Raw genomic sequence first — 14,590 nt, forward strand, 5'->3', positions numbered from 1 at the left:
GTGTCAGTGGGAGGAATAGTGTCCCATCATTGGTGTCAGTGGGGGGTGGAATAGTGCCCCATCATCGGTGTCAGTGGGGGGGAGGAATAGTGCCCCATCGTTGGTGTCAGTGGGGGGGAGGAATAGTGCCCCATCGTTGGTGTCAGTGGGGGGGGGGGAAATAGTGCCCCATCCTTGGTGTCAGTGAGAGGAATAGTGCTCCATCATTGGTATCAGTGACACCAATGATGGGGCACTATTCCTCCCACTGACACCAATTACACTTGCTGACCCTGTTTTAGTATGGTGCTGCTGCAGCCAGCATATGTGGCTGCAGCAGCAACTCTACACGGCACACTTACCGGCCGCTCCTTCACTCGATTTTCGCAGGGCCGCTCGGCTCCGCCTCCTCGCCGGTGATTGGCCGCCTGTGTGCCTTTCCTGAGCTACAGCTCTGGCGGCCAATCACCGGTGAGGAGGCGGAGCTGAGCACCCCCGCGAACATCCAGTGGCTGAACTGAATGAAGGAGCAGCCGCGCTTTCTGGACCGGATCGTCGTGGGACCGGAGCCAGGTAAGAGACAGCAGCCCCTGCCCACCCCTGTACTTAGTGTCCCTTTCGTTGGAAGGGGGGGGGGCCGCGGCGGCACCGCGCCGCCCCCCTAAAAAGTGTCAGTATGCCGTATACCGGCGTATAAGACGACCCCCGACTTTTGAGAAGATTTTCAAGGGGTAAAAAGTCGTCTTATACGCCGGAAAATAAGGTATACCCCAATTTTTTGTAGAATATGAAAGAGGATGTTACGGCAAATAAATAGATAACCAACATGTCACGCTTTAAAATTGCGCACACTCGTGGAATGGCATGAAACTGCAGTACTTAAAAATCTCAATGATGCTTTAAACATTTCTATAGGTTAGCAGTGTAAAGTTACAGAGGAGGTCTAGTGCAAGAATTATTGCTCTTGCTCTGATGTTCGTGGCGATACATTTTAAAAAAAAATGCATTTAATGGTTTGGAGTTTTTTTTTGCAGTGTCCCTTTAAAAAAATGTTAATCACTTTTATTCTTATCACAAGAAAAGCATGTATCCCTTTTGATAGAAATAATTAGTGACAGGTCCTCTTTATGGAGAGATATGGGGTCAATAAGACCCCACATCTCTCCTCTGCAATGTAAAGCATTGGATCAAAAAAAAAAAAAGCATTGATGTAGTGCTTTAAAAGAAAAAAAAATGGCCGAAACAGGAAGTGACATTGCTCCAATCCTCCAAGGGCATAGAGATGAGTAGCAGCCATCTTTCCTTCACTCATATCTATGCCCTGCACCAAGATCGATGGTTTCTCAAGTACGGCTGAGAACTACCGAGCAGCAGCTGGTGGCGGCAGTGGCCGGGGCAAGGAGCGGGGTTTTTTCGGCACCCGTATCAGTGTTTTTTTTTTTTCCATTTTGGCCAATGGCTGAAAGGGGTGCTTTCAGCCACCGAGATTTCGGTGCATCCCTAGTTATATCTGTTCGATAAGTGTGCAAAAAATTCCCGTTGATCCTGCAGTGCTGTCCTGCATTTACAAATGTTCTCAGAAAGTGTTTTAAAACTGCAAAGCACTTCTAGTTATGTTTTGGAGAAGAGGAGAGGTGAGGTGTTCTGTAGTTCCAAATACATTTCCTGTCTGGGGTGAAAACACTGCTCCTTTTTAAATACAGTACGGTGGGTGATCATTGTCACCCTAGAACACGACATGTGTTACTGGCAATTGAAAACAAAGGGGAAAAATGTCTGAAAAAAAGAATGCTAAGGCAGCCACCACATCTAAAGATGGGTAAAATACAATATATAATTTATTACAGGTATTGTATTTATATAGCAGTCAATTTACAGAGTACTTTATGTACTATTCATTCACATCAGTCCTGCCCTGAAGAATCTTACAGTAACATCCCTTTCTCACATGCATACATACACATACTAGGGCCAATGTGAACAGGAGCCTATTATTATTACAGGTACTTATACAGCGATATCAATGTACACAGCACTTTACATATATATACCGTATATATATATATATATATATAGTAAAGTCACATCAGTCCCTGCCCTCAAGGAGCGTACAATCTAAGGTCCCTAACTCACGGTCATACATACACATACTAGGGCCAATTTAGACAGGATCCAAAAAACCTACCAGCATGTCTGGAGAGTGGGAGGAAACCAGAGTACCCGGAGGAACGCAGGCACAGGGAGAACATGGAAACTCCATGCAGGAAGTGCTGTGGTTGGGATTCGAACCAACAATCCTACAGCTGCTAGGCAGAAGAGCGAACCTCTTAGCCACAATCAAACTATCAGCATGTTTTTAGAGCATGGGAGGAAACCAGAGAAGGAAGTACATACAAACTCCATGCAAATAGTGTCCTGGCCAGGAATTGAACTCAGAATCCAAGTGCTGTAAGGCAGAATTGCTAAGCACTGAGCCACTGTGCTTTTGGGAGTAGATATACATTAATGCTTGCAACTTAAAGAAAATATCAGCAGTGGCAGCTTTTTATATCTTAAAGGTGCAGGACTGGTCCCCTTTAAAGGACAACTGCACTACAAGCTCTGTCCTTCAGTACTATCCATGCTGAACCTTTGTCAGAAAAAATATACTTACCTTAAGGCTGGCCACAGATGAGTCCGGTTCCCCCATCCACCAGGATTGTGTGAATTCTCCCAATGTGTCTTTGTATTCTGACAGCAGGGAGACTTTTTCTGCCTTCAATATACACTGATCAGCACTAGTCTATAGCCTCCAGAGCGAACTGAATGGAAATTTACCAGCATGAAGGCTGAAAGGAAGTCGATCAACCATAGCGTTCCCCACCCCCAAGATTTGACTGACAGCAGCAGGAGCCAATAGCGGCTGCCTGCTGCTTGTGAGTAGTGTGAGGAGAGAGAGTGAGCAGCACTGTAAAGTATATTTACTGTACATTAATGCAGCAAATCCATTAGGGTAAAAATTCTTTATCTTTTCCAAGCACTTTAAGATGTACACTATATGCTGGTAAGGACCCATAATTATAACTTAAGCTCTTTGTTGTGAGCACTCAGCAATGAAAACGGATGGGCATGGACACTGATAGATGGAGACCGATTGACAGGACTATGTGATAGAGCTGTATAAATCTTAGATCTGGATGGACAGAAATATAAATCCTCTGGCAGGTAAAATAACTCCCTCATTCCAACTGTGTATTTAGCTTTGCCTGGAGTTCAGCTTTTAAAGAACACATGGCTGCATTCATTGGGGTCCCATTTCTGCCCACAATTCAGCTTTAGGGCTCATTCACAAAAGCCCACATGCTGGTGTGTGATGTGTAAGGACAGCAAGGGGATTTGCCATCTGTTGTTACAATGCATTGCACTGTGTAACTTTTTTTCTTTTTAACTTTATGGAAGTGTCACAAAATGACACTTTACCTGAGCCTATGCAATGCAGCGCAGATCAAAGTAGCACTATGGTGTGAACAGGGCACATGGAACACAATTGCTTTCAATGTGCACTTGCAGTGAATGCAGGTCACTGACCTTTAAAGTGTTGCTAAACAGTAAAAATCAGTCTGTATATGCAGTAATGCATGCTTGTTATATTCACTGTGGAACTTAAGGGGTTAATCCTCTACATTGTGTAAAATGGATGTTTAATCCTGTCTTCTCTGATCCTCCCCTTCTTCCACTGTCCCCAGCTCATCTCCTGATAGAACAGAGCCTTGGGGGCAAGCTGCACATGCACAGTGAGTTTTTTCTTCTTGGGAGGGTGCATGTGATCAGCGCAGGGCCAATCAGCACTGTCCAGACAGAGGGTCAGGGGTCCTGCAATCTCATAAGACAGTAAGAGGAGAATGAAAACTCCTCCTACAAGCTTTAACCAGTGCTCTGCTGGACACTGATAGAAGTCACAAGACTGCTCTAACTGCTTATGAGAAAAGGTATTTAGCAGTTTATATTTGCTAAAATAATTGCATTTCCATGTTGTGTGTACTGTAGGAGATCGGATATAGTGAATGCAGGGTCCTGAGTTAGGTAACACTTTAAGTATTGGACAAAGCTCCTCCAAATCCAAATTATAGGCATTCCAGGATTCCTTGGGTCCACAGACCATAGAACTTTGACGGATGATCACATTCCCAACCCCATTTAATGGGCGTAATGATGGGTATAACTCTCAGAAGGCCACTTAAAAACAAATATATATTTGAAAATAATAGCTATAAATCACCGAAAATTTCGGCAGATGGATAGATAGATGGGAATGTATACTTACTGGAAGCTCATGTGGTGATTAATGTGAAGACACACTAAGCTATTCTCTTTAATCTGGCAGGAACATACACTTAGAGAATTTTACGAGTATGCTTTGAGGAATAATTTTGTGCTCTGTTTTGCTGACATATTTTGATAGCTTTGTGACAGCAAATTAATGTTCTTTTTAAACAGGGTGATTACACGCTAAAAGTACTAATGTTTAGAGGAACCTTGAAAGGTTTCACAGCTCATTTCTCTCTCTCTCTTTCCTTCTTTTAAATTACACTACAAAAGGCAGAAAGCTTATGAAATCTAGACACACATTTGCCTCTGGGATGTAGTAAAAAAAAAAAGAAAAAAAAAAGAAAAGGACGTGTTCTGTTCTGCTATGACGAAGACAAAATGAACTGACATTACAGAGCAAACAGATTCTTGTGTCCTGGCTATTGAGGGTCAAATGACAGGTGGATAACAAAAAAATATATTAAAGAGAATATTTTACCAAATTTTAGGAGCAAAAAAAGGGAGTCTATTAGGGAAAAAAAGAACACTTTGAAATGCTTAATATGCCCAGAATTAATAAGTATCTGGTAAGGGCATAATACATTATATATATATATAAAAAAAAAAAAGATTGGCAGATAAAATTTAGAATAATTCCGTCATCTGCCAACGCAATGCACGACGTGCAAAGTGTTCTGAAATCAGTCCACAAAAGCTAAAAGTAGAACTCCAGGCAAGCAGCTGAATTTACAGTTGAAATATGTAAGTGAGCTATTTTAAATGTCAAAGATTTGTAATTCTGCTCATCTATGTGTCAGATGCCATAGCCCCAGCCAGACAGCATCATCTGTTTGCTGACCTCATTTTTCTCTGCTGTAGTTAAATCGATTGTAAACCTCAGACATGGAATATGAACAAAGCATATCCCTCTATAGTGTGTACTTGTCTCATTTCAGAGCACTAAGTGTCATTTCTGCCTGCTGCTTCATTCCTTTGCTATCAGCATGAGTCAATTCTGACTGACAAGTTTTCCTGACACCAAGAAAAAAATGGTGACTGAGAAGGAAGCTAATTAACAGCTTCAGCTCTGTTCCTGTGTGCTTTGTGAAGGGGGGTGTATCACTTCCCTCCAATCGGCTCTCAGAGCTCTCGTCACTGAGCTCTGCAGAGTGTAACTTCAACTCTCTTTTTCGGACAGCTCAGCCAAGCTTTACAATTTTTCGACCTTGAAAGGATGTACAGAAGAGTAGACTGCAGATAAACAGGTACAACTTATGTAGGAGGATTTGTTTAATCTCCACGTATCACCTGAGGCAAGTCAGCTCCCTGGATATGTATTTATATATACGCGCACACACACGTACATACATACACACTGCTAAAAAAAAAAAAAATGAAAGGAACACTTTTTAATCAGAGTATAGCATCAAGTCAATTAAACTCCTGGGATATTAATCTGGTCAGTTAAGTAGCAGAGGGGGTTGTTAATCAGTTTAATTGAAATTAACAGGTGCACTAGATGGGCAACAATGAGATGACCCCCAAAACAGGAATGGTTTTACAGGTGGAGGCCACTGACATTTTATTCCCTACTCATCTTTCCTGACTGTTTTTCACTAGTTTTGCATTTGGCCAGGGTCCGTGTCACTACTGGTAGAATAAGGCGATACCTGGACCCTACAGAGGTTGCACAGGCAGTCCAACTCCTCCAGGATGGCATATCAATACGTGCCATTGCCATTAGGCTTGCTGTGTCTCCCAGCATAGTCTCAAGAGCATGGAGAAGATTCCAGGAGACAGGCAGTTACTCTAGGAGAGCTGGACAGGGACGTAGAAGGTCCTTAACCCGTCAGCAGGACTGGTATCTGCTCCTTTGTGCAAGGAGGAACAGGATGAGCACTGCCAGAGCCCTACAAAATGACCTCCAGCAGGCCACTGGTATGAATGTCTCTGACCAAACAATCAGAAACAAACTTCATGAGGGTCGCCTGAGGGTCTGACATCCTCTATTGGGCCCTGTGCTCACTGCCCAGCACCATAGAGCTCGATTGGCATTTGCCATTGAACACCAGAATTGGCAGGTCCACTACTGGCGCCCTGTGCTTTTCATAGATGAGGGCAGGTTCACACTGAGCACGTGACAGACATGAAAGGGTCCGGAGAAGCCATGGACAACATTATGCTACCTGTAACATCATTCAGCATGACCGTTTTGGTGGTGGGTCAGTGATGGTATGGGGAGGCATATCCATGGAGGGACGTACAGACCTCTATAGGCTAGACAATGGCACCCTGACTGCCATTAGTTATCAGGATGAAATCCTTGGACCCATTGTCAGACCCTACGCTGGTGCAGGGTCCTGGGTCCCTCCTGGTACACGACAATGCCTGGCCTTATGTGGCGAGAGTAAGCAGGCAGTTCCATGCTCGCCTGAGCTAAATCCAATACAACACCTCTGGGATATCATGTTTCCGTCCATCCGACGCCGCCAGGTTGCACCTCAGACTGTCCAGGAACTCAGTGAATTCCCAGATCTGGGAGGAAATACCCCAGGACACCACCCATCGTCTCATTAGGAGCATGCCCCGACTTTGTCAGGCATGCATACAAGTACGTGGGGGCCATACAAACCAGTGAGTACCATTTTGAGTTGCTGCAATGAAATTTCAGCAAAATGGACTACACTTTAAAACTCACACTGTTCTATTTCTCTCTGCCAGTATGGGTCCTACTGTAAAGGCAGCCCCCCCAATACTTACCGAGCCCCATCTCCATCCAGCAATGTGCATGAGAGCAGCAGCTCCTCTGGGTCTCTCTCTTCTCATTGGCTCCTGCTACTGTCAATCACAGCCAGTGAGCCAATAAGGAGAGAGTGGGGATGGGGCTGAGAAACATTCTATATGTGAATGGACACACAAAGCTTCGCTGAGAGTTGGGTGACCCCATAGCAAGAGGCTAGTGGAGGCACTCAGCAGGGGGGAGGAGCCAAGACCGCAAGCAGGGGACTCAAAAAGAGGAGGATCAGGGCTGCTTTGTGCAAAACCAATGCATACAGCAGGTAAGTATAACATGTATGTTATTAAAAAAAAAAATAGTTTTTGCTTTAGAATCACTTTTATACAGTCAGGTCCATAAATATTGGGACATCGACACAATTCTAACATTTTTGGCTCTATACACCACCACAATGGATTTGAAATGGAATGAACAAGATATGCTTTAACTGCAGACTGTCAGCTTTAATTTGAGGGTATTTACATCCAAATCAGGTGAACGGTGTAGGAATTACAACAGTTTGCATATGTGCCTCCCACTTGTTAAGGGACCAAAAGTAATGGGACAGAATAATAATCATAAATCAAACTTTCACTTTTTAATACTTGGTTGCAAATCCTTTGCAGTCAATTACAGCCTGAAGTCTGGAACGCATAGACATCACCAGACGCTGGGTTTCATCCCTGGTGATGCTCTGCCAGGCCTCTACTGCAACTGTCTTCAGTTCCTGCTTGTTCTTGGGGCATTTTCCCTTCAGTTTTGTCTTCAGCAAGTGAAATGCATGCTCAATCGGATTCAGGTCAGGTGATTGACTTGGCCATTGCAGAACATTCCACTTCTTTCCCTTTAAAAAACTCTTTGGTTGCTTTTGCAGTATGCTTTGGGTCATTGTCCATCTGCACTGTGAAGCGGCGTCCAATGAGTTCTGAAGCATTTGGCTGAATATGAGCAGATAATATTGCCCGAAACACTTTAGAATTCATCCTACTGCTTTTGTCAGCAGTCACATCATCAACAAATACAAGAGAACCAGTTCCATTGGCAACCATACATGCCCACGCCATGACACTACCACCACCATGCTTCACTGATGAGGTGGTATGCTTAGGATCATGAGCAGTTCCTTTCCTTCTCCATACTCTTCTCTTCCCATCACTCTGGTACAAGTTGATCTCGGTCTCATCTGTCCATAGGATGTTGTTCCAGAACTGTGAAGGCTTTTTTAGATGTCGTTTGGCAAACTCTAATCTGGCCTTCCTGTTTTTGAGGCTCACCAAAGGTTTACATCTTGTGGTGAACCCTCTGTATTCACTCTGGTGAAGTCTTCTCTTGTTTGTTGACTTTTACATACATACACCTACCTCCTGGAGAGTGTTCTTGATCTGGCCAACTGTTGTGAAGGGGGTTTTCTTCACCAGGGAAAGAATTCTTCGGTCATCCACCACAGTTGTTTTCCGTGGTTTTCCGGGTCTTTTGGTGTTGCTGAGCTCACCGGTGCGTTCCTTCTTTTTAAGAATGTTCCAAAGAGTTGTTTTGGCCACGCCTAATGTTTTTGCTATCTCTCTGATGGGTTTGTTTTGTTTTTTCAGCCTAATGATGGCTTGCTTCATAGATAGTGACAGCTCTTTGGATCTCATCTTGAGAGTTGACAGCAACAGATTCCAAATGCAAATAGCACACTTGAAATGAACTCTGGACCTTTTATCTGCTCATTGTAATTGGGATAATGAGGGAATAACACACACCTGGCCATGGAACAGCTGAGAAGCCAATTGTCCCATTACTTTTGGTCCCTTAACAAGTGGGAGGCAAACTGTTGTAATTCCTACACCGTTCACCTGATTTGGATGTAAATACCCTCAAATTAAAGCTGACAGTCTGCAGTTAAAGCACATCTTGTTCGTTTAATTTCAAATCCATTGTGGTGGTGTATAGAGCCAAAAATGTTAGAATTGTGTCGATGTCCCAATATTTATGGACCTGACTGTATATAGGTAACTGTATTAGGCAGGGTCTATTACATCACCCTAGACTACTGTTTTAAAGGGCCAGTCTGCTGAAAAATGTTTCAGTTAATGGGGTCTGATTACCTGCTGGCATCCTATAGTTCTTAGAAACTGCAAAAAATAAAATCCTTATGGCCTATTCCTGTTTATCTCAGAGTTTTTCTTTTTTTATATTCATCCTGCTGAATTTTCCAAATTATAAAATAATAAAAATCCAGGGACAGAGGGGATAGCCCTTATATTCGCTTCTGTGGGCAGACTCGGAAATTAAATATTAAAAAACAAAAAAAAAAAAAAAAACACCTGCAAAGAAAAGTTTACAGGCAGTTTCACACCAGAATTGCACAGGAATATAGTTTGCGTTCCCATGCCATTCCTGTGCATTCCCCTGCACTGTGATTTGGCAGCTCATTCTGGGCTTGTAAATCGCACTGGAATGCACAAAAAGTAGCACATGCACTACTTTTAAAAACTGTGCCACACCACATTGTATGGTACTGTGGTATCATGCGATTTGGTGACCTGCATTTGGGGTGCCGTGAACAATGTCAATGGTGACAAATCACAAAGGCAGTGTGTTTTGAATGTGGTACGGCAAATGTGCATGGAATACTCCTTTCCCACGCCACATTCTGATGTCAATGGCCCGAAAACTATACTAACATTATACCTATCTTCTGCATAGGAAAGGACAATTTCATGGTTCCCAAGGCAAGATCCTGGGACTGCAGAGTATTCAAGATCTTGCAAGGAGCTGATCCAGCACAGATTTGGGACTCTCAGCATTTCCAGGATCTTACCAGAAAAATCCTGAAATCAGCATCGCACAGACGCTATAGGTGGAAGCCAGGTGTAAAGTAAGTATATTTCTTGACTTCTCCCCACAGGTAGAATGCTTAGATTTCATATGGGACCTCTTCTTTGGTCAAAATCACAAGAATATGCATGCTGCTTTAGATGTGGAATTTACATGAGCTCCTAAACTCAGTTTCAATCAGCTGTGAAACTGCTAGCAATCAGCAGCATCCCGGCGGGTCCCCTGTCACATTGAAATTGCACGCGTGTCTCGTACTTGCCAATCGGATTTAGAAAAAAAATCCTGATCTAAACAAAAAGCTTTTATACATCAAATATATTTGCATTTTTTGAGTGTTGACCAGTAAAAATAACTTTCCCGTCAATTATTTACCTTCAAGTCTGACAATAAGTGGCACTTTAAGTTCAAGCTCGCGGCAAGCCTTTGTTATCCCGTTAGCAACGATGGCGCAGTTTACTATTCCTCCAAAAATATTAATGAGAATGGCCTCAACCTGAAAGACAAAAGAAAACTTTCATGTCAAAATTTTACACAGCTAATGAATGACTTACAACAAAATGGTGGCAATAGGTCAAGCTAGCTCAAAGAAGTCCAATCTATGCGAAAGGTTTTCTATGCCTTCTAGTGGAGCACCAAATATAACCAGTAAACTGTTTCTGAAGCTGGAATGACTGCTGATATTTAATCAGCTCATCTCCTAAGGCTAAGTTCAGACTTGTGGGGGTGATTGCCCCTGTGGGACCGCACCTGTTCCTGCAGCCACAGGCACCTGCACAGAAAAATGCGATGCTGCTCAGGAGATGCATGGGGATGCCATTGATCCTAATGGGACCCCAACACACTGGAAATTGCAGTGCGGCTTCCCACTAGGAACCTCACTGCACTGAGGCTTGTGTGTGGGCAGTGCATTCAAAAATGCAGCACGGACCTTTTCCCTGCATTTTCAGGAGCACAGCAGCCCATCCAAATGAATAGGCTGCTGTGCCCGTGCAAAACACGCCTTGCAGAGCTGCACAAGTATGAACCTAGCCTAGGGGCTTGTTTTCCGTAGCTTTGATCTCTGAAGAGCAATCTGTGTTCAGATCACTCTTCAGACAGCATCTGACAGGTGATGAGGAGGCATTGAATCATCTTCTCACTGCCTGCTTTAACCTGTTCATTGCAGCACTAGTACGTCACAACCACATCCACTGCACACAGTTGCGGAGTGCTTGCAGAGCAGCCTTATTCACCTAAATGGAGCATAATTCCTGTACTGCTTCGTGACCACGGCATGTATACACCACCAGCCATAGCTACCACAGCTAAAGGGGGTAGCAGTTGGGGGGAGTTGAAAGCGCAGCTCAACTGGGGGTTTTACTGCCCCCAACTGCTAGTGTGAACAACCCCCTTGACTAGACATTGAGAACAAATTGGTTGGTTGTGTCTGTTCCAAACCCCAATGACTGCATCACTGTGACAGATAGGGAATCTTGAAGCGCAAAAAAAGGAGTGAAGAGACTCAGACATCTATGCCATGCCATTGACATCTATGCCATGAGGAGAAGTAAGTTCTATTTCTCTTCTAAAATGGACCTAATCACAAAAAGTTAAGAATGGCTATGGTATAGGGAACTATAAAGGCCAATTGTACCTATGCAGTGCCTTGAAAATATAGCTTTTTCCTGGGATTCCACCTGAAAAGTGCATTTCCAGGTATGGGAGGTTACTAGGCACCCCAATGCCCACAGCCTCAGAGCTGTAAATCTGTAGTGTAAGATCTAAGGCAATGGTACCTCTGACTGCTAGTCTCAGGAGATCTGGAGTGAGATATGAGGATTTCACTGCTGTGCTGCTCAGTATTCTGCTTGCTGGAGGTTGACATGAGGAAGCAAAACCAAGCCTTTACGAAGATGGCAGCATCCATGTAAAGACACAGTACAGAACAAGGCGTTGTGGTCAGTGTGCAGAGGGGAAGATGCTCACAAAGAACCTGAAAGATCTCAGCTCTCACTGTATGCAGTGCAAGCTACTAGTGTGATGTACAGGATCCCCAGTGTATATGTACAGTGGAAATAAAAAGTCTACACACCCCTGTTAAAATGTCAGATTTCTGTGCCGTAAAAAAATGAGACAAAGATAAATAATTTCAGAACTTTATCCACCTTTAATGTGACCTATAAACTGTATAACACAGTTGAACAACAAACTAAAATCTTTTTGGGAAGGGGGGGTAAACATAAAATAAACTAAAATAATGTGGTTACAGAAGTGTGCACACCCTCTTATAACTGGGGATGTAGCTGTGTTCAGCAATCACACTCAAAATCATGTTAAATAGGAATCAGTACACACCTGCCATCATTTAAGGTACCTCTGATTAACCCCAAATAAAGTTCAGTGGTTCTAGTAGGTCTTACCTGAATTTTTTTTACTCGCATCCTAAAGCAAAACTATGGTCCTCAGAGAGCTTCCAAAGCATCAGAGGGATCTCATTGTTAAAAGGTATCAGTCAGGAGAAGGGTACAAAATCATTTCCAAGGCATTAGATATACCATGGAACACACTGAAGACAGTCATCATCAAGTGGAGAAAATATGGCGCAACAGTGACATTACCAAGAACTGGACGTCCCTCCAAATTGATGAAAAGACGAGAAGAAAACTGGTCTGGGAGGCTGCAAAGAGGTCTACAGCAACATTAAAGGAGCTGCAGGAATATCTGGCAAGTACTGGTTGTGTGGTAGATGTGAAAACAATGTCCCGTATCCTTCATATGTCTGGGCTATGGGGTAGAGTGGCAATATGGAAGCCTTTTCTTATGAAGAAAAACATCCAAGCCTGGCTAAATTTTGCAAAAACACATCTGAAGTCTCCCAAAAGCATGTGGGGAAAATGTGTTATGGTGTGATGAAACCAAGATTGAACTTTTTGGCCATAATTCCAAAGATATGTTTGGTGCAAAAACAACACTGCACATCATCAAAAGAACACCATACCCACAGTGAAGCATGGTGGTGACAGCATCATGCTTTGGGGCCGTTTTTCTTCAGCTGGAACTGGGGCCTTAGTTAACGTAGAGGGAATTATGAACAGTTCCAAATACCAGTCAATATTGGCACAAAACCATCAGGCTTCTGCTAGAAAACAGAGTATGAACTTCATCTTTCAGCATGACAATGACCCAAAGCCTACATCCAAATCAACAAAGGAATAGCTTCACCAGAAGGAGATGAAAGTTTTGGAATGGCCCAGCCAGAGCCCAGATCTGAATCCCATGAAAAATATGTGGGGTGATCTGAAAAGAGCTGTGCACAGGAGATGCCCTCGTAATCTGAAATATTTGGAGTGTTTTTGCAAGGAAGAGTGGGAAAATATTGCAAAGTCAAGATGTGCCATGCTGATAGACTCAAACCCAAAAGACTGAGTGCTGGAATCAAATCAAAAGGTGCTTCAACAAAGTATTAGTTTAAGGGTGTGCACACTTATGCAACCATATTATTTTAGTTTTTTATTTTTACTTCCTTCCACCTAAAAGATTTCAGTTTGTTGTTCAACTGAGTTGTACAGTTTATAGGTTACATTAAAAGGTGGAAAAAGTTCTGAAATTATTTATCTTTGTCTCATTTTTTACATCACAGAAACCTGACAGGGGTGTGTAGACTTTCTATATCCACTGTATATACTTACTTCGAACCAAGTGTGCAAAAAAATAAAATTCCTGGAGTTCAGCTTTATCATATTAAACTGTGTTCTTGCTTTAGCTAAGCCATAGTGCTCTGGGAAACATTATTCACGTGTTAAAAATGTGTACAACAAAAACTGCATGTATCTATCTGCATTTAATTGTCCAGTTTAACCACTTAAGGACTGCCTACCTGCAGTTATACTGAGGCCTCTCTGTGCCAGATTAAGTACAGATACATGATCTGGCATTTCCATGTAGGAGCGCCCGCACCCATCGCTCCTTCTGTGCAGCCATTCGCTATAGCACAAGCCAATCAGCAGGTCCCAGCCAATTATTTATGGCTGGGACCTGCTAACTGGCTTACTGAATGACAGTTCAGAGCCCTGTGTTTACTAATAATACCGGGCTACAAACGGAGAACAGAGATGTGTCTGTTTTTTTTCCCCTGAAAAGCAAGGAGAAAAAATAGTCACATCTAGTGGTAAAAGCAGCACATATTCCACACATAACACCTGTTAGGCACACAGTTAACCCCTTGATTGCCCCTAGATGTTAACCCCTTCCCAACCAGTGTCATTAGTACAGTGACAGTGTATAGTATCAGCATTGATCACTGTATTAGTGTCATTGGAGATGTTACTGTCATTTTCTCACTTAGTGTCAGATAGTGCCCTCCGCAGTATCACAATCCCACTATAAGTTGCTGATCGCCATCATAAGGAGTATCAAAAATAAATAAATTGCATTATATATACCATGGTTTGCAGATGCTATAATTTTCACGAAAACCAATCAATATACACTTACTACGATTTTTTTTTTACCAAAGACATGTAGCAGAATAAATTTTGGCCTAAATTTATGAAGAAATTTGATTTTTTTTTAATCAGATATGTTTTATAAAAGAGGAAAAAAAAATTTTTTTTTTTCAAAATGTTTTTTTTTTTTCATTTATATAATAAAAAATTAAAAACCCAGTGGTGATTAAACACCACCAAAAGAAAGCTCTATTTGTGTGAAAAAAATGGTATACATTTCATGCGGGTACACTGTTGCATG

At 42.7% G+C, this 14,590-nt stretch overlaps 1 protein-coding gene across 1 annotated transcript in view; it reads right to left on the bottom strand.

The window, feature by feature from the left end:
• Nucleotides 1-14,590, bottom strand: part of SUCLG2 (succinate-CoA ligase GDP-forming subunit beta) — a 339,235-nt gene that overhangs the window by 31,149 nt on the left and 293,496 nt on the right. The window contains exon 10 of the mRNA XM_089676016.1: nucleotides 10,238-10,358. Within this exon, the coding sequence (XP_089532142.1) occupies nucleotides 10,238-10,358 (121 nt within the window). The remainder of the gene's footprint in view (nucleotides 1-10,237; nucleotides 10,359-14,590) is intronic.

Source organism: Staurois parvus, unplaced genomic scaffold (assembly GCF_062004578.1).
Source record: "Staurois parvus isolate SC_StPar_1 unplaced genomic scaffold, SC_StPar_1.0 ptg000162l, whole genome shotgun sequence".
Taxonomy (NCBI): domain Eukaryota; kingdom Metazoa; phylum Chordata; class Amphibia; order Anura; family Ranidae; genus Staurois; species Staurois parvus.